General features: G+C 38.6%; 2 protein-coding genes across 6 annotated transcripts in view; both read left to right on the plus strand.

Annotated features, from left to right (window-relative positions):
• The first annotated feature begins 16,134 nt into the window (after positions 1-16,134).
• RIPPLY2 (ripply transcriptional repressor 2) lies at positions 16,135-20,188 on the plus strand. Its single transcript, XM_031028695.2, has 3 exons — positions 16,135-16,488; positions 16,800-16,864; positions 19,974-20,188. Exons 1-3 carry the CDS (start codon positions 16,135-16,137, stop codon positions 20,119-20,121), a joined length of 567 nt encoding a protein of 188 aa, XP_030884555.2. The 3' UTR covers positions 20,122-20,188.
• Positions 20,189-22,378: 2,190 nt separating this feature from the next.
• Positions 22,379-23,585, plus strand: part of CYB5R4 (cytochrome b5 reductase 4) — an 84,620-nt gene continuing 83,413 nt past the window's right edge. For 2 of the 5 annotated variants that reach the window (XM_006733798.3, XM_081828600.1), the window contains exon 1: positions 22,380-22,613. In XM_006733798.3, coding sequence (XP_006733861.1) covers positions 22,539-22,613 — 75 coding nt within the window. In that variant the 5' untranslated portion in view covers positions 22,380-22,538. Of the gene's footprint in view, positions 22,614-23,585 lie in introns of all 5 variants that reach the window. The other 3 variants (XM_031028673.2, XM_031028675.2, XM_031028672.2) reach the window with 3 other exon arrangements.

Below are 23,585 nucleotides of genomic sequence, written 5' to 3' on the forward strand. Positions count from 1 at the left end.
AATACATTTCTATTGCTAATAAGCCACCCAGTCTTGGACAATTTGTCATAGAGGCCTAAACTAAGACACTTTGTTTACAAAACAATGGATTGCTTTATCTTTTTCATGCCCACGGACTGAAATATCAAACAGAATTCTGAATAATGGGATATCTGGATTTTTAAAAAATCAAAACACTATGGCCTAAAATGCCAATTAATGCAGGTGGAAGGAAAGATGGAGCAAGAAAGTTGTCATTTGATGATGGTTTCCATCATCACAGTAATTGATTTAGGCAAGAATCATCAGTGGATTCCAAAACCAGTGGTGAACATTTGGTGAGAAACAGGGTGTTTACATAGCCTTAGAGTATCTCCCCATAACTACTTATTAATTACAAAGGGAAAATAACTTCACAATGGGGAAACCTGGCAGATACTACTTTAAGGAAATGATTAAGTTTAATATCACAATTAATGAGACAAAGTCATATCATGTACCACCTGTTAGGATGTCTTGCAAGATATAAAACGTCACTACTGAATTATTTCCCCCAAATTTGCATAACTTGAATTAATCATGAAGAAATGTCAGATACCCTCAATTTGTGGAGCCTTCTGCAAAATAATTGGTCAGTGTTCTTAAAAAATGCTAAGGTCATGAAAGACAAAACAAGGCTGAGGGACTGCCACAGATTAAAGGGGACTAAAGAGACATGCAAACTAAATTCAGTGCATGATTCTGGATTGGATTCTAGGCTAGGAAAAGAAATACAGATATAAAAGGAATAATTGGGACAATTAGTGACATTTGAATATTGACTGGGGATTAGATAATAGTTATTGTATCAATGTAGAATTTCCTGATTTTTTTAATTGTGCTGTGGTTACGAAAGAAATTGTCCTTGATTTTAGCATATGCACACCAAAGTATTTAGGCATAAAGGAGCATGATGTCTGCAACTTACTCTTAAATAATTGAGAAAAAAAATCTGTGTGTGTGTGTGTGTGGGGGGGTGTATGCCAAGAAAACAGTAAATCAAGTGGGACAAAATGTTTAACAACTGGTGAACCTGGGTAAAGGGCATGCAATATAGGAGTCCTTGCAATCTTTATAAGTTTGAAATGATCCAATATTAAAGGTTATAAAAAAGTAAATATACTATAGCCAAAAGATTGCCTCCTGGATATAATATTCTACAGTTAGCATTCAGTGATTAAGGGTGATCCCAATAGACCAATTCATCCTGCTATCTCACCTTTGCAAACTTAGAGAAAACTTGCTTTCAAACTATACCCAGTGCTATGATTAAAAGCAAGATAGCTCCAGACTCCCAGAGTCCACTGAACTTGTAAGTATGAAGGAGAGAATCAACTGTTTTATGAATTATTCTTCTGATAAAATTTCTTGAAGGTAGTTTTAAGTTGTACCTGATATAGAACAGTGTGACACAATCTGTTAGTTACCACCCCAATATCCATTCTTTCTTGGTAACAAACCTCCTGGTTTTTAGGTAGGGATAGTGTTGCTCACAATAAAAGTTGTGTTTCCTAGCTTTCCTTGCAGCTAGGTGTGGCTATGTGGCTAAATTCTGAACGAAGAGACTAAAAAAAATTATATAGCAACTTCCAAGACACCTCCTTAAAAGATGTCATTGGCCCTTTTACCCTTCTTCTTTGTCTCTTCTACCATAATATTACCTGGAGTATAGACTGATGCTTGGATTTCTAGCAGCTATCTTGCGCAACAAAGGCAAGGTTCATATCCTAGGGATGATGGCACAATGAGACAGAAGGAAACCATGTGAGTCCCTTATTAAAAAAGAGCTGTCACACATGGATAGCTCAGTTGGTTAAGCGGCCAACTCTTGATTTCAGCACAGGTCATGATCTCAGGGTCATGAGATCGAGCCCCACATCAGGCTCTGCACTCAGTTTGGAGTCTGCTTGAGATTCTCTCTCTCCCTCTCCCTCTGCCTCTCCCCCCCACTAGCACTCTAAATAAATAAATAAACAAACAAATAAATGAAATCTTAAAAAAAAAAAAGCTACCATACCAACCCTGGAATATCTATCTAGTAAACTTTTATATGAGAGAAAAAGATAAACATCCATTTTGCTCAGTCACTGCTAATTCAAGTTTCTATTATGTATCATAAAACAAAAGGTATTTTTTTTCTTAAATAAGGGGCTGAGGACTGACTTAGACTAATAATTTCTATAAAGTTTTCAGAAAATGATTCACTTCATGAGGGTGGATCCCATCAATGTTTCTCTCTAGAGCCTAGCAGAGCCTTCATATAACTTCAGGTGATGAATTGTTCTGTGGATGAATGAAAATTCTTTTTGTTAAAATAACTCCAAAATGTTGCCTACAGCAATATTAGTAATTCATCCCAACTTGGTATTGTTTTGATTATTATAATTTGCTTCAAAGATCACATTAAATATTTTTCTTTCCCTATGAATCTTGGTCAAAAGTGATATAATCCTTATCTAGTGTTCTAGCTTGTTGAAGACAGAATTTTATGACTATATTGTTTGCTTTCATGGCATTGTTCTTTAATGGATCATAAAGTAAAGGGAATTAGGCAACATAGGGTGAGTTATCCTATAGGCACAATTCCAAAATCTCACTAGTTTTAAACCACAAAGTTTACTTCAGCAGACGGTCCTGCTCCATATCTTTCTTAATCAGCTGATGGAATCCCCTCCATCCGGACAAGAGGGAAAGGAATGTGACAAATTGCTTATTTGTTCTTATGGCTTTGATCAGAAATGAGACATTTCACTTCCACTCATATATCACTGGCTAAAGAAGTCACATGGCCACACCTGACTTGAAGGGAAAGGAAGTGCATCCTGCTATGTATCCAGGATGGACATCCCAGAATTACTGGAGAACACTAATGATTATCAGACATAGTATTTCATAATTAATTCTGAGCCCATGTCTTCTCACTTCAGTCTTCTCCTGAATTTGTCTTCAGTAATTTTTTTAAAAGATTTTATTTATTTATTTGAGGGATAGAGAGAATGAGCTGTGGGGAAGGGCAGAGGAAGAAGGGGAAGCAGACTCCCCACTGAGTCTATCCCAGGACCCTGAGATCATGACCTGAGCTGAAGGCAGACACTTAACTGACTGAGCCACCCAGATGCCCTGGCCTTCAGTAATTTTTAAATATAAGAAAAATTTGATTGGTAAATAGAATGGCCAGCTACATTTTTTATGATTATGGAAAGTAAAATTTTCCTGAGGAGATAGAGAATTAGCTCTAACTCTCCTAATCTGCCAGTGTTTGTTTGTAACTACCTGCTGATGAAAAACAAAACAACATGGCTTCTCAAAGCCTTGTCAGGTCAGTGTAGTCTATGTTACCTCAGATTGGTGGTTTATTAAGTGTGCAAGACTCCTAGGGAGTCTCTAGAATGGAGTTAAGCGTTCACAAAATGCTTCCTTTTCCAGACATATCTGTTTGAGACTGTATTTTCTCCATTCACTTCAATGAAGGCAACATATTGCAACAGATTGAATGCAGAACAGACGAGAATCCAGTCATCTTTTATTAAGCAAGACATTAAAGAAATCAGCAAAAGAAATTAGTTCTGGAAAATATAGTCATTTTTCTGAGTACATATTTCATGTTAATATGCAAGGGGTAATTGTTATTTTAAAGGAATTAATAAATATATAGTTTACAATTTGCTCAGTTTTAATTTTTTTTTTTTTAAAGATTTTATTTATTTATTTGAGAGAGAGAATGAGATAGAGAGAGAGAGCATGAGAGGGGGAGGGTCAGAGGGAGAAGCAGACTCCCTGCCGAGCAGGGAGCCCGATGCGGGACTCGATCCCGGGACTCCAGGATCATGACCTGAGCCGAAGGCAGTCGCTTAACCAACTGAGCCACCCAGGCGCCCTCAGTTTTAATTTTTAATAAAGTTAATATTGATAGATATAATCAACATAAGCTAAAGGTCTTTGGGGTCCTCAATAATTTTCATTTAACTTTTCATTTTGAAATAATTATTCTCAATAATTTTTAAGAATATAAAGGGGTCCTGAGGCTAAAAGGCTTGTGAAAGTAAATTAAAGGAAACCTCATTTAAAATGGAGTCAGGAAGTCCTGGAGGGGGAGCTTTCCTACACTACCAATCTAGGTAAGAAGCATACCTTGCATTCCCCAATAGGAAGAAGCTTACTTTACCTAGGAGGCAGGAGGATAGAAGAATTTCTCCTTGCCTAGCAGCAGCTCAGCCAGTGGGAAACCACCACACTCAGCCAATGAAAAGTTATAATAGACCTTCCAGCTTCCTCCTTTCCCCTATAAAAACAAGCCCGTCTCTTTTGTTTTCTGGACTTCTCCGGGGTTCACCATAGTTTACTTGTCTCAAATTGCAATTCTCTGCTATTCCCAAAGAAACTCATTTTGCTAGTAAAATAATTGGCTCTTTTGTGTTTTTAAAGGGCAACGGGCTTAAGAACCTGCTTGTTAAATTTCAGTGTAAACTTTCAAAAGACAGAACAACTAAATAGCATAGCACTTTTTCTACAATGAAGATTTTAAGGATCAGTGAGATAATTATAACAATTTGTATTTACCTACTCAAGGAGCACTGCATTGTGGAACCACATCCTATTGCTGGGAAGAATAGTTTGGCATGCCCATATTAAAATTTCAAATCAACTGCCTATTTGGATTACAAAAGAGTATGTTCAGTTAATCTATTGAATACTACCTGAAAATAGAACTAGTCACTGAATGAAGATACATGCAGCTACAAATAACTAAAACACCTTTTCAGGGGGTAAAATTCAAATAAGAAAATTCACATTCTCATACCAAAAGTCCTGATGTTGGATATTTCCACAGATGGTTATCAAAATGTTCCCAGGATCTTTACCTCCTTCCAAACTGCTAGTTTCAGGATCTTAACCCATATAAGCTTCCATGAGCCCCAAATCCTGGTATAAAAAGTAAATATAAGATTGAGAGGTAGAACATGGAGGACTGGTGTGTTTCCTCCCATCCTTTTCTTTTAGGCAGTAAGAAAGACTTTTCCCACAATCACTCTGCCACATAGTACAGACTACTTTTTAAATATCATTGGTCAGAATTGGATCACATGACTGCCTAAACTAATCACCAGCAAGGTCACATCATGATTCTCTCCTTGCGATTGAGGAAGACCCTAGTTTTTCCCAAAGCACTTGACTTCTTCATATCTGCACAAAATTGGGATTCTTTCAGCAAGAACGAGAGTGGGGGATCGGGAGCAGCTATGGGATAGGAAACCAGTAGGTTCTTGCACAGTCTTGACAACTGAAATGTCTCATTGTAGTAACCAAGATGATTATGGGATAACAGATAAAATTTAGACAAGTTTAATGCAGACCACACTTGTCTGTTTTTCCTATTTCAATTAATCAGTCATCACTGAGAGCCTAATGAATGCCTAGCAGCATTAAAGATAGACAAAGTCTCATTTTCTTATATCTTCACTGATAGTTCATTCTTAGCTTGTAACTTTCTGTAAATCGTCATATATATTTCATTCAGTAATAACAAAAAGTCAATTCTACTCAATTTCATACTACTAACTTTTGGTTTCCCTACTTAACTTATCATGCACATATTGCTGCTGCCATATTATACTATGACACCTTTTAAACTTAATACTTTGGGCTTCCCATTAAACTGGGAGTCATTTACATATTTAAGGAAAATGAATTTCATTCTAGAATCTAAGTAACTAATAAAACTCAGAAACAAATACAGAAAAATACTATTCAATATATCTTTCCTTCTCTGGTACAACCCACACATCGGCTGTCTGGTCTCCCACTAATAGCATGAACCAACCAGAACAGGTAGGTATTTTCTGCTATGATTTTGTATGGTCTGGATATAGCAGAAATAATTTATAGATCATTTAGGAAATGGTCCTCTCTCATTTTTCATTCAAGGCTCAGCCTAAATGTCATCTCTTCCTAGACCTTCCCTGATTACCCTGCTTAAGAGAGGCTTCCTCCGATTACTTTGTATTAAATCCCTCTTCAATTCTGTCTATAGAACTCTTACAGATCTGTGATTATCTTCTTCATTTATTTATTTTCTGTTTTCCAGCCAGAATACAAGCACTATGAGAGCTGGAAATAAGACATGTTGGTCTTGTTCAAACTGTATGCTCAGTGTTTAATACAGTGCTTGGCAGATAGCGGCTGATCAATAAATGTTTAACTGAATTTAATTTTCTTTTCTGAATCATCTCTCTATTTTATGTTTCATTCTAAAAACAAAAATTAAAACTAAATCTTCATGTTTATCATATTTTGGCCACTGACATTTAATAATATAGGATATTAAAATTGTATAGTTAATGACATTTAACATAAAGTGTCAGATGTGACAAAACATGGTGAAATACAGTTTGTAATGAGAACATCAATCTCCTTTTAGTCAAATGAATACATTTTTTACATACTGTATTTTTATTTTATATAATTTATTAGGTAGGAGAAATTAACCTATTTGGGGCCAGCATAGAAGTTTAGAAATGTCTAGAAGCAAAGCCATCAAGAACTCTGAATAGTTTACCTGTCCAAAGCTAAACTTCTGCAAATACTTTGTATCTTCAGTATACTTTGAATTGGAACCACCTTTCATAAACTCTCACTGTGGTTTTAATAATATACATCCAACTATAATATAAAGCATATTGTTTTTAGGCCATTACATATTTACTTTACTGTTATTGTTAACCAAGTAAGAAAGTTACTTAAGGAGCACAATGAAATCTGGCTGTTTTCAATGGAGATATTCCCATGTATGAGTGTGATTAGCACAGACTTGCTAAATCTCTCTCTGAGCCATCTGTGAGCACCTTCTTCGTTTAAAACAACACACGCTAGCTCTGCTCAGTTCTAAGTCAGTTTTACCACAACTGTTATCTTTATCTTAAACCTGGTAAGATCCTCAAATGCCTGAAGCTTGAAAATGCCACCTTTCACGAAGAATCTAATCTTCAAACTGAAAAAAGACCTCTATGAAATCAATTACCTCAAGTAAGATTTTATCGGCATGAAGGGTTGACCATAGAAGTTTCAATCCAATTGTAAGGGGGAAAAGAGTATTTTAGCTTACTAATAAGTTTAGAAGCCCTTCATGTGTTTAACTTTCTGATAATGCACAATAAAAATCCTAGTTACTTGAAAACATTTGCTTGCTCTTTAGTTCGATCTCAAATTGAAGTGATGCAAACATTTCCTTTATAATGGCCTCAGTATGAGGGTCTGGCTCCTAACAAATCAGCAATAGTGGAGACTTTATTGACAGAGACCTGACATAGTTTGTCACTGCACTCAATAGTTTGGAAGCCTTAAGTCCTTATTGTAGACCCAGTACAATCTTTTCTAAAGATCTTATTCTGATCACCATGAATCAAAGCATTGATGTGGAGCCTTGCAGAGACTGCACTGCAATAAAACTACCTAGAACTGTCCAGAGGCCAGTGTAAATATAGCATATGCTTTAAAGCAAATTCCAAAGTTATAACAGACATTGTAACAACCACTTTTTCTATTCAAGATGCATATTTTTAAAAACCCCAAATCAGAAACACCTCCAATAGGCTTGATTCTGACTGCAGTGTTTAGTTTCTCAAGCCTAGACCGAGAATGGTTAGGAATCAATACTTTAATGTCATATTTAAAGTCTTCATATTGAGCTATATTTTGCACACCATAAAACTCACCCATTTTTACTGACAAGTTAATGACATTTAGTAAATTACAGAGCTGTGCAACTATCACTGTGATCCAATTTTAGAACATTTCTGTCACTCCAAAAAGATCCTCATACATATTGTGTGTAGGGTTTTGTATTGGATTTTTCACCATCTTTTTGCATGAAAACATAATTACATAACTAAAATAAAATACCCCAAATAAGTAAGTTAATAAATTTGACTCTGTTGGCATTCAGACACAAATGAATACTTGTGTTAGAAAGGAGCACACTTTATAAGTAGAGTCTTTTAAAAAGGAGTCTAGTTATAAGGCATATGTTATAATTCTCCTTAAATAATATTCATAAAATCATGGATAAAAAAGGATGTGCATAAACTGAGACTGGCCCTGCTTTCATATAAGCAAAACTGACATTATAAAGGAGGCACATGGTGGCAATAGCATATGTGAGTCATTATATTCCCCTGATTCCTTCACACTTCCGTTTCTCACCTTAGTCTCTAAGTGGAGACTAAGTCATACCTTAGTTGAGGTCATCCTGTCCATTGAAAAGGGTGGGGCAACATCAGGTCACATTCAAAATGGGAACCTAGTTCAAGCTCTAATTTATCTTTTCATTTAATATTATTTTCTGGATAATAGAGAAGCACGTACTCATTGTTTTTGTGTGCTTTTGATTTTTTCCATCCATCCTCCTCAAGGACCATTGCCTAGCATCCTTTCTCCAGGGTATGTTTCTCTTCTCTCATCTTATAGTCATACAAAAATCCCAAAATTAAAAAAAACAAACATGTTAGGTACACATGTTTACCATGTGTAAGGTGAGTTTATAATACTTTCTTTTTAGTTGAATGAATGAAGATTTTTATGTTTTTAATCCTAAAAGATTATGTATATCTGTCTGCCTCATTGGTATGTTATGAAGAACATATTAATATGTTACATAAAGTACATATTTTAGAAATGGATAAATTCCTAGAAATGTACATCTACCAAGACTGAAACATGAAGAAATCAAAAATCTGAACAGGACAATTACTAGTAAGGAAATTCAATCAGTAATCAAAAACCTCGCAACAAATAAAGGTCCAGGAGCAGAAGGCTTTACTGGTGAATTCTACCAAACATTCAAAGAAGAATTAATACCAATCTTTCTCAAACCCTCAGAAAATAGAAGAGGAAGGAACACTTCCAACTTCATTTTATGAGGCCAGCATTACCCTGATACCAAAATCAGACAAGGATCATATAAGAAGAGAAAATTACACACCAGTGTTCCTGATAAACATAGAGGCAACAATCCTCAACAGGATATTAAAAAACAGATTTCAAGCATACATTATAAGGATCATACACCATAACCAAGTGGGATTTATTCCAGGGATGCAAGGATGGCTCAACATCTATAAGTCAATCAACATGATATATAACATTAACAAAATGAAGGATAAAAGTTGTATCACCTCAACAGATTCAGGAAAAGTATTTGACAAAATTCAACATCCATTTATGATAAAAACTCTCAACAAAGTGGTTATAGAGGGAACATACCTCAACATAATAAAGGCCATATATGACAAGCCCATATCTAACATCACATTCAATGGTGTAAAGCTGAAAGCTTTTCCTCTAAGATCAGGAATAAGACAAGGATAACCACTCTTGCTGCTTTTATTCAACACAGAATTAGAAGTCTTAACCACAGTAATTAGGCAAGAAGAAGAAATAAAAGATAACCAAAATGCAAAGGAAAAAATAAAAACTTCTCCATTTGAGGATGCCATGATATATAGAAAACCCTAAAGACTTTGCCAAAAAATGTTAGCTAATAAATGAATTCAGTAAAGTAGCAGGATACAAAATTAATACATAAAAATCAATTGGGTTTCTATACACTAATAACAAATTATCAGAAAGAGAAATTAAGAAAACATTCCCACTTACAAATGTATTAAAAAGATTACATTCTTAGGAATAAATTTAACGAAGGAGGTGAAAGATTTATACTCTGCAAACTTTAAGATACTGATGAAAGAAATTGAAAAAGACACAAATAAATGAGAAGATTCCGTGTTCATGGATTAAAAGAATTAATATTGTTAAAATGCTTATAATACTCAAAGCAATCTACAGAATTCAGAATTCAAAATTCCAATGGCATTTTTCACAGAAATCAAAGAACCCCAAAAGTTGTATGGAACCACAAAAGACCCTGAATAGCCAAAGTAAGCTTGAGAAAGAACAAAGTTGGAGGCGTCATGCTTCTTGATTTTAAACCATATTACAAAGAGTTACTCATCAATACAATATTGGCATAAACACATGCACATAGATCAATAGAAGAGAATAGAGAGCCCAGAAATAAACCCATGCATATATGGTCAATTAATGTATGACAAAGAGGCAAGAATATGCAATGGGAAAAGAACAGTCTCTTTAATAAATGATGTTGGGAAAACTGGACACACACATGCAAACTGGATCAATATCTCGCACCATACAAAAAAATCAACTCAAAATGGATTAAAGACTTGAGCATAAGATCTGAAAACATAAAACTCTTAGAAAAAACCCCTTAGGCTATAAGATCCTTGACATCAGTCTTCACAATGAGTTTTTTGGATTGGACTCTAAAATCAAAGACAACAAAAGCAAAAATAAACAAGTGGGACTACATCAAACTAGAGAGGCGGAAACCATCAACAAAATGAAAAGGCAGGGGCGCCTGGGTGGCTCAGTTGGTTAAGTGACTGCCTTCGGCTCAGGTCATGATCCTAGAGTCCCGGGATCGAGTCCCACATCGGGCTCCCTGCTCAGCGGGGAGTCTGCTTCTCCCTCTGACCCTCCTCCCTCTCATGCTCTCTGTCTCTCATTCTGTCTCTCGCAAATAAATAAAATCTTAAACAAAAAAAATGAAAAGGCAACCTACTGAATGAGAGAAAATATTTGCATAATACATCTGATAAGGCGCTAATATCCAAAATATATAAAGGACTCTTACAACTCAATAGCAAAAAAGCAAACACGCCATTTAAGAAATGGGCAGAAGATCTGAATAGACATTTTTCCAAAGAAGATGTATCAATGGCCAGTAGGTAAATGAAAAGGTGCTCAACATCACTCATCATCAGGGAAATGAAAAACAAAACCACAATGAGATATCACCTCACACCTGCTAGAATGGCTATTATCAAAAACACAAGACATAGCAAATATCACTGACGATGTGGAGAAAAGGATACACTTGTGCACTGTTGGTGGGAATGCAAACTGGTGCAGACACTATGAAAAACAATATAGAAGTTCCTCAAGAAATAAAAAATAGAACTACCATATGACCCGGCAATTGCATATCTAGGTATTTGTCCAAAGGAAACAAAAACACTGACTTGAAAAGGTATCTGTTACCCCCACTGCAGCATTATTTATAAAAGCTAAGACATGGAAACAATCTAATTATCTACAAATAGATGAATGGATAAAGAAAATGTAATATATATGTATATATATATATCATGAAAAAGGAGAAAATTCTGACATTTGGGACAACGTGGATGGCACTTGAGGGCATTGTGCTAAATAAAATAAGTCCGAGAAAGACAAATAACATTTGATCTCACTTATATGTGAAATCTTTAAACAAACAAACAAGCCCAAACTCATAGATACAGAGAAGAGATGGGTGGTTGCCAGAAGTGGGGGATGGGTGTTCATGAAATGAATGAAGGTTGTCAAATGGTACAAACTTCCAGTTATAAAATAAACAAGTCCTGGGGATGTAATCTACAGCCTGGTGACTATAGTTATTAATAATCTTTTGTATAGGGACGCCTGGGTGGCTCAGTCGGTTAAACGGCTGCCTTTGGCCCAGGTCATGATCCCAGGGTCCTGGGATCGAGTCCCACATCAGGCTCCTTGCTCAGCAGGGAACCTGCTTCTCCCTCTCTCTCCCTCTGCTTGTGCTCTCTCTGTCAAATAAATAAAACCTTTAAAAAAATAATAATCTTTTGTATATTGAAAGTTGCTAATAGGGTAGATCTTAAAATCCCCATCACAAGAAAAAGAATTGTAACTATGTGTGGTGATAGACGTTAAACTAGACTTACTGTGATCATTATTTCATAATATATACACATATTGAATCATCATGTTGTACACCTGAAACTAATATAATGTTAAATGTGAATTATATCTTAATAAAAAAGCACATGTTTTAAATGCACTAGTGGGACTCATATAGATTTCTAAATATAAATGTAACATGAATAAGTTATTTGATCTTGGCCACACTGGCAATGAGCTTCAGCATCAGTATAAATAGATGGAACAAATGGATAAATGTATAAATGGTCTAGTTCCAGCAATATATATTTCTACTTCTCAGTTTACTTGAATTTGATCAAATACACATTTTACCATATTTTTGTTAATTGGCTCTCCCTTACATTTTTTAAACATAGCTTAAAATTTGTTGAGAGCTTCCTATGTGTGAGGCTTTGTAGCAAGCATTCTATAAGTTTTATTTTATTTAGCCAACAATAATTCTAGGGCATTGAGACATGCATTATGTACATATCCATACTGATTTTGTTATCTGAAACAAACCATATCTCACTTTCCTGATGGGTAGATCATTATAGATTCTTACGGTATTAATTAGATTATTTTCCTACACAGTAACTTGTAGGAAAATTACAAGTTTTTTTTCACAATTTTAAGACAATTGATGTTCTCTCAGATTCATGTCTCATCATCCCATTACCCCCTCCTTCTTCATGCCAGATCTAGTCACCTTGATTAAACTTGCTTCTTGAGGAATCGCTGGTGCATACCCTCCAACTGCATGAGAATCCTCCCCACAGCTCCTGATCTCATTTCTTCTTTCCTCCTAGGGGACCTGGAGCATTGTCCAGTCCCCTTTCTCTAGAGATCTCTCCACTCCTGCCTCATCTCTTCATCTTATAAACATTCTTTTGCCCCTTGCACCCTAAAAACAAAACCCCTCTACTGACCCAACATTCCTTTTCTCTCTTTTTTCCTCTCAAAAAGGTAGTCTCAACTTACCATTTTATTTTTCACCTCTACAGCTCAATTTACCGTAAAAAAAAAAAAAAAAAGCTTCTCTCTCCATATACTTGAGATGTTGTTAAAGTCACTTATGACCCCTGCTTGCCAAATTCAATGAACATTCATCCTTATTTTGTTTGACCCAGTGGTGGCACTTAATGCCCTAGGCCTTTCCTTCCTTGTTGGAATTCTTTCATTCCATGGTCCCACAACACCTGTTCTACAAATGCACCTTGTACTACCTTCACCATTCCTTTTCAGGGAGGTTTTGTTTTGCTTTGTTTTGTTTTGTATCTCTTCTCACTTCACAAGCAAATGTTGCTCTCCAGAGCTCTGTCCTTGGTCCTGTTCTCACGCTACAAAATTTCCTGGGAAAATGAATCAGTCCCTACAATTTTAAATTACTACTTCTTTTCTTATGATTCCCACATTTAAATATTTAGTCCTAAAGTCTCTACTGAACTCTGAACTTCATATCTCTGATTGTCCTTTTGATAGCTTCCCCACCTACCTGTTACTAAGTCTTTAAAAATCTGTTAATTTTATTCCCTTGCCCCTGTTATGACAAATGGCATGGTTTCAGTGGAAAGAGGTTCCATCAGTTAGTATCCTTATGTGGAGATGACCTGGAGTAAATCCTACCCACCAAAAATGGAATACAGCATGAGTCAGAAATAAACCTCTATATTCTAAGGCAATGAGAGTTTGGAGTTCTTTTTTATTGCCGCATAGCCCAGCCTGACCTGACTGATTCAAGATCCAAAACCAAATTCATTTTTTTTCCCTGAATAAAATAACCTAAAAGCATCTCACCTGCTCTTCCTCCTATATTCCCTGTTTTCTCTGTTTTTGTTTGAGCCATCACCATTTACCTAGTTAACCAGGTTAGAAACCTGGGAGCATATATAGACTCCACTTTCATGTCTCCCCACATTTTATGATTCAGGTAGTAGTATAGATTCTATTTCCTAAGTATCCCTCAAATATGTTCTTTCATTTCCATCCTTACTATACATCTTCTCATCACCTTTTGCCTGAACTATGACAATGATTTTGTAAATGATTTCCTTGCTTCCAGTATCAGCCTTCCCTAAATCTGTCTTCCATATGGCTGCCAGAGAGACTTTTATAAAATGTAAACTTTAGTGGTGCCTGGGTATCTCAGTCAGTTAAGTATCTGTCTTCAGCTCAGGTCATGATCCCAGAGTCCTGGGATCGAACCCCACATCAGGCTCCTTGTTAAATGGGCAGCCTGCTTCTCCCTCTCTCTCTACCTGCTACTCCCCCCCGCTTGTTCTCTCTCTCTTTGTCAAATAAATAAAATCTTTTTAAAACTTTCTAAAAACTTTTTAAAACAGCCTTTTTAAAACTTTGACCATTCCATTCTCCTGCTTTTAAAACATTCTCCTGTTTTTAAAAGTGTTTTTAAAACTTTGACCATTCCATTCTCCTGCTTAAAATATTTCACCAGTGCTTACAGAATAAATCCAAAATGCTTTATCATGGTATATTAGCCTCCTGTTAACCCAATCCCTTCTCTCTCTTCAGCCGCATCTCTACTCAAGCAATCCCTACTCCTTAAAAGCACTGTTCCTTCCTTCTCTTTTCCCTCCTGCACCACACACACAAACTACACTATTTCTTGATCCTTCTAGAAATCCCAATTTAGGTTTCTTTTACTCTAAGAAGGTTTTCCTGGTTGTCCCAAATAGATTTATCAATTCCCTCCCTTGTACCACTTCGCTGGTTAAAATGTGCTTTTGCTATTGAATGTGGCACTTTTAAACACCTTTGCTTATGTGGCTGTTGTGATCACAATGACTGTAACCCTCTTGAGGATGGGGGTGGGGGGTGGGGGATACCTTATTCACCATTACCTCCCGAAAGCACAGTACTTACCACATTACAGACACCTTAAAAGATGTTTATGAAACCGAAATGATGAACATTTCATCAGACAGCTTAACACTTGTTAAGGACTTACATTTTTTAAACATAGCTTAAAATTGTTGAGAGCTTCCTATGTGTGAGGCCTTGTAGCAAGCATTCTATAAGTTTTATTTTATTTAGCCAACAATAATTCTAGGACATTGAGACATGCATTAGGTACCTATCCTTACTGATTTCGTTATCTGAAACAAACCATATCTCACTTTCCTGATGGGTAGATCCTTAAGTATTAATTAGATTATTTTCCTACACAGTAACTGAATGAATAGCTGAGACACTATTACTTGCATTAAAAGCTTTTATCTACAACTGTTAAGTAGCTCAGCTCTATTATTTAAAACATTTGAAAAAAATTATGGCATTTATATATTATCTTTCCTATATATGTTTTCCAAGCATAACGCTTTTTACCAAGTTTAATGGATCTTTGTAATAAGTGAGGGTCAACTTAAATAAGAGAAACAGGGTTACGGAGAGGTTCACAACTGGTCCCATAACTTTTCAAGATTTCATTATCATTCTACACACACCCTGCCTCCACAAAATAATTTCTAATTATCATTGAGTGACAAAATGCCAAGTAGTGACTGAAGTGTATACATGAAATTCAAGACTTCTCTTCAGGGGACACTGGTAAGATGTTGAGGAAAATCACAAAGAGAGGAGAAAATAATATAGAGTTCTATGCCCAAATCACATGACTCCAATCTTCGGTTCTCGTGGCTGTTCAGTCTCGGTTCAGTCTTTTACCATTCACTTTTTTTTTTTTTTAATCTACAAATAATACTAGGCAGAACCTAGTCTGTCAATACATTAACGAAAATTTCCTTTCGTAAGGAGTCTGTTCATTCACCCAGCTTTCATTCTGCCGGAAAGGGGAGTTAAGGCCATTCCTTTTAATTTAGTCCGCATCCCAGCTTTTAGCAGACGGGATGCAGAGCTTGTTGCATTGACCACATTCCAAAAAGCCTCGAGTCAAGCAATTACCAGCCACTTGGCCTTTTTGCAGAAATACACAAAACGTGTAGAATTGCTTAATTTTATCGCCTCCTAGACTCCTCACTTGGAAATTGGCTGCTCGGGCGAATGTTGTTTTTTCCCCCGCAGCCATGTGTCGAAGAGCGATTAACACTCGCTCAACAAAACCCATTCCCGGGCCATTTGGGAGCTGCACGCGTTCGCACCCGGGGTTCAGCCCGTTGCGCCTTCACGCGCAACCTTTTTGTTTATGCGGCTAGCTGGGGAGAGAGGGGCGGAGAGGGAGCGAACCTCTCAGTATGCAGCAGGCAGCCGGGGCTCTCTATATAAAGCTCGGGTCTCGGGTCTGGCGGAGCGAAGAGGCCCGGCTAGCCCGCGAGCTGGCAGCCGCCTTCTGCTCGGCCCCGCCGCGCCATGGAAACCGGGGAGCCCTCGGCGAGCGGAGCCGGCGAGGGCGCGCGCTGCTGCCGCCGCTCGCCACCCGCGGGCCCCGACCGCCGGACGCAGCGCGAGGGCGCGGACTCCGGCGGCGGCGCCTCCCCCACCCCGGCCCTACCGCCCGCGCCTCCCCGGCTCCTCCCCTCCGCTCTCCGCCCCCCACCGGTCCCGGGTCCGCGCTCGGCTTCGGGCGGTCCTCCCGGGTCTGGGCTCCCGTCTCCTCTGCGCGCCTTGTGCCCCCCAGCCCGCAGACCCGCAGGCTTCTGGAGACCGTGGGTTGACGCCAGAGGCTACAAGGAGGAGGGGGCGCCGCAGCACGCGGCGGAGGCGGTGAGTGAGCCGCGCGCCTCGGGCCGCGCCTCCCCGGAGGGCAGATGAGCTACCCGGACTGGGTATGCCCTGCCCGAGGGAGACACGCGCCCGGCCTGCCCCTCGTTTAAGCTCGCGCCCGTCCGTGGCCCTACCGGAGGTCCTGATGCTGCGAGGGTGTCTCCAGAGCCACGGACGCGCGGATCCGGCCAGGAGCGAGGCTGCGGAGAGCCCCGGGGGTCACATTCCCCGCGGGCGCGAGGAACACTAGACCGCTTTCCACCTTTCTAGAAGGTGAGTGATAACTGTGATTCATCTTCTTTCGTCCCCAGATGCCGGATGGCCCCGGGGTGACCGAAGCCTCAGGAAAGCTTTCCCAGTACAGACACCCAGTCAGGTGAGTGATAGGCCTCACGGAAGGTCTCCCGCTCCTCCAGCCCAGGGTAGAGTCGGGAATCGCAGCGCGTAGCTCCATGGCTGGCCTTGCAGTTCTTCTCTCTGGGAAAATCTGTCTTCACGGATCCCAGAGGCCTTTTACTCAACGAATTGATAAATGTAGTTCACGCTCTCACCTAAAAGAACTATTTTGTTCTTTTAATCAGTGCCCACTCAGTAAACTCTTCAAGAGTATATTATAAAGAGGGAAAGTGGATGGCATCGTGAAAGTCGACCGGTGACATCTCGTGTCTGCAAACCAGTTTTGTGTTGTTTAATGCTAAAGGGTTCGAATGAAATTGACTTCACAGCAGGCAGAGTGTGTATGTTCTTATTCTCTTGCAAACCAGAAGGAAGACTGGTATTCATAGTTGCGATTTTACAGCAAATCGAGCTTGACGTGGAAGAAAAAATGAAGTGTAATGAAAATCCTAAAGATCACGAAGCTTCCTAAGAAGGGTCGAGGTTATTTGACATAACAATGAAGAGCTAGTTTATGGTTCCTAGCCACGGGTTGTCGGCCTTTCTGTAGAAATCTTTGTAGCTTTTATTCAGGTGAAAGGTTCATTCTGCAGTTTGCTTCAGAGAGCTGTGAAATACAGAGCGTATGATATTTGTATGTATATGTTTATAAATAGCTTGTAGAAGTCAATACATGCTGATTAATTTTCTACCTAGTGATGGACACAGGAAAAAAATAATCACACCCCATTGGCAAGTGTTATAATAGTTTAGTTTGGTCCGTATGTAAAGGACATGAAGTACCTAACTCTCCCTGAGGGAGTAGGGAAAGATCTGGGAAGTGTGTATGATAGGATGTGGTTACATAGCTGAGGCTTGAAGTTAGCCAGATGGATGGTAGGTGGAGAAAAAGGGGACAGAAGAAAGCATAGAGGGGATACAGAGTCATAGAACAACATGGCTCCCTATGGGAGCCTCAAGGAGCTGGAATTTGGGTGCATGAAGCTGTGGTCATTCTAGTAGGTAAGCCATAAGCCGGATCTTGTACACCTTGGTATAGAGTTTTGTTCTTTTCCTGTATGTGGCATTGGAAACCCATGACCTTTATTCTGTGGATGGTATTGGGGGTTACTCAAAGGTAGTGTGATCAGATTTATGTTTCAGAAAAAGCACTAAGAAAATGGTATATAGGCTTAGTTAGAAAACTAAATGAAATTGGAAGTTACTGTAATTCAGGCAATATATGACAAAGAGCCATTCTAAGGTATTGGAAGTGTGGATGGGACTGGGTGAATTTGGGGAATGCTTAGATGACATAATAGATTAGGCTTATAATGTATTGTATATGGCAGGTAAAGAGGAGGTAAAAAGACAGAATGGCTTCCAAGTTTGTGGCAGATGACCAGATGAATGCTGTATAAACAGAGTGGAAATTAGGGCTTAAAACAGATTTGGGGAACAAGATAACGAGTCCAATTTTTCATTTATTGTATTTAATGTGCCTAGGGAGTATCCAAATGCATATGTCTAGTAAAGAGCTGCGCGTGCACACACACACACACTCACACACACACACACACAGGTAAGGGGCCCAGAGTCAAGATCTTAAGTGGAAATACAGACAATTGGGAGTCTTCAGTAAATGAACAGCTGAAGAAATCATGTCAGTGGATCAGGTCTTCCAGAAGAATGAGAGAGGAGAGATGATCACTCTTGATAAAACACTGGGGAAGGCCAATACCAACCTGTATACAGAGAAAAAGAGGTCCACAAAGGAGACCGAGAAGAATCACTCAGGACAGGGGAGAATTCAGGAAAGTATGAAGTCCCTGAAAGGAAAGTGGTCAGTCAGAGATTCTGGGCAGAGTGTGGTAACAATTAAACAACATTCTTTGGATCTGACAGTTCTAGTTAAGCATTGGAAAATCATCTGTTTCCTGTATAAGAAATCCCTTTCTTTTCTGAACTACTGTAGCCATTTATTTGTACTACTTTTAAGTTTATTTTATTTTTATTAATTTCTGTCTTGAATACTGTTATTTCTTGAGGATAGAGACTAAGATTTTTTCATCTTTGTATTATGAATTACATCTGGCATGAGATCACTAAAATATTTATTGAATGACTGAATTATTGATGGTTGCTTATTAAAGGCACCAAAATTAAAACTTTTTTTGTCATTTGGCTAGAAACATTTATAAACTATATTGCCTACTTTTCTGCCTTTTAAAATTGAGTATACTGAATATAATGTAACCTTCTCTTTGTTAGAAGCACTCTGTTATAAATGGGTACATGGGGCTAACTACCCTACACTAAAATGACTGCACTGTTGTTGGTGAGTCAGCCATATCCTTCTTCTTTTCTTTTCTTTGGAGGAAAATAATAGAAGACCAGATGGCAAGATTAATATTTGTCAAAAATTTGAAATTCTGAGGTAATTGGGTTACATGTAAGTTGTGAAAAGCCAGCATTATTCTCAATATCCCAATATGGTATTTCCAATTTTGTTGGATGGGGAAATGGGAGGGAGATGGGATCAAGGTTGGGGTCAGAGGAAGCCTTCCTATAGCCCTGGTGTGAGTGCATAGAAAAACTTCAAAATATTGCTTTTTGTACTCTTCTAAACTTACATTGTTAGCTACATCTGTAACTAACAGTTAAGCAAGATATTAGGTGATTTCTGCTTTTCTGGAAGGTGCATAATATATTGTTGTCTTTATAAAACTGGGTTTCAGAATTTTTAATGTAATGGTAGGATTCATTTTCCCCCCAAAGGAATTTGGAAATTGGAAGACAAACCATCTGTATATTGTGAGAATAAATATATTCATAATACCTAAAGTGATCTAAATATTTATCACACAGGGTTTTGTGTGAATTTGTTTGATCCAATTTACAGCTTGGATAAAGACTTAAAATGATTAACTAGTTATTGATACTTTGGCAAGTAGACTCCCATGACACCTGAGATAATAGCATTTTTAGACTATCTAAAGGCATACATCAATTGTTAAGTATGTGGAGCTCTTAGCATTTGAACATTTCATGAATATAAGGATTCTGAATGTGAAAAAAATAAAGCCTATTATGTTGTCTGCTTCTTTCAGACTATTTTGGCCAAAATCAAAGTGTTATGATTACTTATATCAAGAAGCAGAAGCTCTTCTGAAAAATTTTCCAATTCAAGCCACAATTTCATTTTATGAAGATTCTGATAGTGAAGATGATATTGAGGAGCTGATCTGTGAAAATTAACCTGATTAGTTACTTGCGTGACATTCAAAGCTTATAGGATTTAAATTTAGTGTACAAATGTATCATAATCCTTCATACTAATTTATTTGTATATAAATTATTAATAAAATGAAATATTTTGTAATTCTATAGTAGTTTGGCTTTTTTTACCCCTACGCTATAATTCAGTATTGGAATTTAAAAATAAGTGCCATTTACGGATGTCTTGATTGGACTGTAAACATTTGGGGCTTACAAAAGATACTTTTGATCTCTTCATCAAATTACAAATTTAATTTTAGTTATAATTTTGCAAATATTTAGCTAAAACTTTGCAAAGAATGACAATATTTAATTTTCAAGACTGAATCTTGTAACATCTGGTATTTCCTACTGATCTCCATTAGGTATTGTGTTGCTGATGAATATTTTTAGATAATGAAAAAAATCACCTTATGCTACCAATCACACAATATTATGTGTTTGCTAGCAGATTGTGAAAAACACTTTAAATCATTGTCCATAATTGAGAATGTCAATTAATGCCATGGCTATTAAATTTTAGGGATTTTTAATCAATGATGAATCAAGATCACTTTAATACTCCTCTGCTGCCCTTAAATCTAGTAGTAAAATAGCATTTGTGTTCAATAATTAGAGCACTTCATTGAGGGATCCCCAGAATTTAAAAAGAAATGTTTAAGTGAGCACGACTTATATGGAGTCTAAAAAAGGAGAGCCAAAAGGCTAGAATTTGATCTTTTTCTATTTCTGTCTAAGGGGGAGCTAAGACATTTGGCAGATATGAAACATTCTTCAACAGCATCACCTTCCTTTGTTCTGGCTCCTTGCTCCTGATATTGTCATGTACAGATTTTCTCATGGGAAGTGAAATAAGAAATTCTCTGATTAGTTTTTTAAAATGTAGACTTATAGAAGAATACATCACCATTTAATGACAGAGAAAAACAGGAGCACATTGCAAGGTAGAGGTAACCTACACTATGGTCATGAGGTTCTTTAGCTTAATGCAGTCTCCCAATAAGCATTTTCATTGCAAATGTTTCTTAGTATCCCAGAATCATGATGGGTAGAGGTGAAGGTCAGAGATGGTTACCTGGCTAAGAAATGCCTCTTACTTGAATGGCTACATAGATCACACGCTTTTCCTTCTAATTGAAAGGATACTACAAACATTGATTTACAGGCACTTTAAAGACAAGGCAGTTGAAACAGAGCAAGTTTAAATCATGTGTCAGAGTCAGGAAAAGTTAGTAATGGCAGGTGGACAGGGAGAGTTATTTAGAACTGTATTTCTTCTGAAAACTTTCCCTTCACTGGATTCTACACTCATGATGTGTGTGTTCCCCAAGGGCTATGCAAAAAACCCACCAGGTCACCAATCTGGACCTTGATCATTAGGGACTTGTTTTTAGCTGCACAGTATTTGAGCTTCTTTCAATATGTCGGAATAGTATGACAAGCCACTGCCATTTTTTGGGTGCCTACTATTAACCAGGCACTGTACTAGGTAGTTTACATATGACATCTCATTTAATTCTTACTGAAACCTAAATCCATTAGGCAGAGGGTGAAAATGAGACTTTGAGATACTGAAATAACTTGTGTAAGTCTGCTCATTTATTAAATGCAGAGATGGCATTCAAACTAAACCTATCTGACAAACATAACTCTTCGTCACTACATCTGGGGATGGGCTGTATCTGTACACAATTCCCTGTAGCTTTCAGCAAAGACAAGAAGTTAGATGAGGAGGGAGAACTTGTGAGTGGGTGAATGGAGCAGGAGACTTTACTAGCTTCTTTGACTCGTTTGTCATTAGCGGGGGTTCTTAAAGGTGAAGCTTCACCTCATAAGAGTGGCTGTGGCTGTTTGCATTTGACGCCCTAACACTTAAAAGTTCTCTTTCCTGTACAGCCGGGTGCTTTAGAGGAGAGAGTTTCAGAGAAATCAAAATGCTTTGATAGTATTATTTTATTCCATATTTCAAGCCGTGTGAAGGTGGGGCATAACAACAGACACTTGTGTTCTGGGTTAAGAGGGGTCTAAAAGAATTTATGCTCAGATTCTGTCAGCACCACGGCTAAGGAACAGCTTCACTCTGTCTTTAATCCTAACCCGGAATAGCTGTCACCTCACTGCGGTGCTGAAATTCAGGGTGCAGGGCTAATGCAGCACGCGTACTTGGGTCTGGTTCCTCCCCTCCGGCGCTGCGTTCGTCCCGTTGGCTCCGCCCCCCGCGGCCTCGACGTGCTGCGTCATGGCGCGCCTCACCCTCGGCGACCCCGGAAGTGGGTCGGGGGCTTGGCCTCTGCCCGGCCTCGGAGCCGGAGCGGGAGGTGTTACCCTGGAGGGGTAGAGCTGAGCGATCCTGTCCGGCGGCGGACCCCGGGCAGGGCCCGGGCCAGGGGTCCAGGATGCTGAACGTCCCTTCCCAGTCTTTCCCGGCCCCCAGCTCGCAGCAGCGCGTCGCCTCCGGGGGGCGTAGCAAGGTAAGTGGATGACACCGTGCGTCTTGTTCAGCTCGCCTCCCGCCGGCGTTCCGTTCTACCGAACAGTCCATTCTCTCTTTCGGCCCCCTCTTCCACCCTGTCCTCATCTCTAGCCTTCGTTCCTCCTGCCCTAGCTAGCGATCTCTTTCCCCGGCCGTTTGCAGTCCTCTCTCTCACCTACTAGCCCCTCCCCCCTCATCCTCTTTTCCCGTTCTGGGAAGTCTTTTCCCGCGAATTAAATTGAGTTGTATATGACAGGGCCAGCACCGTGCTTTTGCCGTTATCATAGGTACTCAGTATTAGCTTCCTTCCCTCAGTCTCTACTCGTCTCCGGTCTTTTGTTCTGCACTTTCCGGAAGGAGTTGTGAGTGATGTGGGTTCCCTAGGAGAAGGGAAAGGTTGGGCAGTAGCGACACTGACCGGTGACCATCCTCCAAAGGTGGGGACTCCCAGAGCTAGGGAAGATGGGGGGGAGCGAGAACAAATGTCTACAATCCTCCGGTGGGTTTACGGACACTTCTCTAAGTCATACTGGCTTTCTTCCTCTGGTACCTGTTTTATCACACTGTCTTTTCTATTGACGTCACTTGCTGACTTTGAAGCTAATATAATACTCTCACTTTTTGTTGAACATAGTTACTGTTAGCAACAGGTGGAATACAAATGTATTTTATATTTATAAAATTTAATAAAATTGTCTCCTGTGCAGTTATTCGTTAGTTCCTCATTCTGTAAGTTCATCTTCATATTTTGTTCAGGTTTTGTTTTTGAAACTTCCACCTACTTGGACCACTCCGCCCAAACCCCCATTTCTGGACTCTTGGGTCTTAGCATGATTTAGGATCTTCACTGACTTTTTCTCTCCACTTAAACTTGAAGTTGACTCTAGATCAGAATTATGGATTCAGGGATCTGTAGCTTTCATTAGCTTTTCAGAAGTCTGTAACTCCAGCTATAATAATAAAGCTGAGA

Source organism: Leptonychotes weddellii, chromosome 8 (assembly GCF_054177405.1).
Source record: "Leptonychotes weddellii isolate Sample4059 chromosome 8, ASM5417740v2, whole genome shotgun sequence".
In the NCBI taxonomy this organism is placed as follows: domain Eukaryota; kingdom Metazoa; phylum Chordata; class Mammalia; order Carnivora; family Phocidae; genus Leptonychotes; species Leptonychotes weddellii.

Excerpts from the sequence above, each read along its gene's own strand:
- RIPPLY2 (XM_031028695.2), top strand. The coding sequence starts at position 16,135 with ATGGAAACCGGGGAGCCCTCGGCGAGCGGAGCCGGCGAGGGCGCGCGC. Across the intron at positions 16,489-16,799 it reads CGCAGCACGCGGCGGAGGCG|ATGCCGGATGGCCCCGGGGT; the intron begins GTGAGTGAGCCG and ends TTTCGTCCCCAG. Across the intron at positions 16,865-19,973 it reads CAGTACAGACACCCAGTCAG|ACTATTTTGGCCAAAATCAA; the intron begins GTGAGTGATAGG and ends TGCTTCTTTCAG.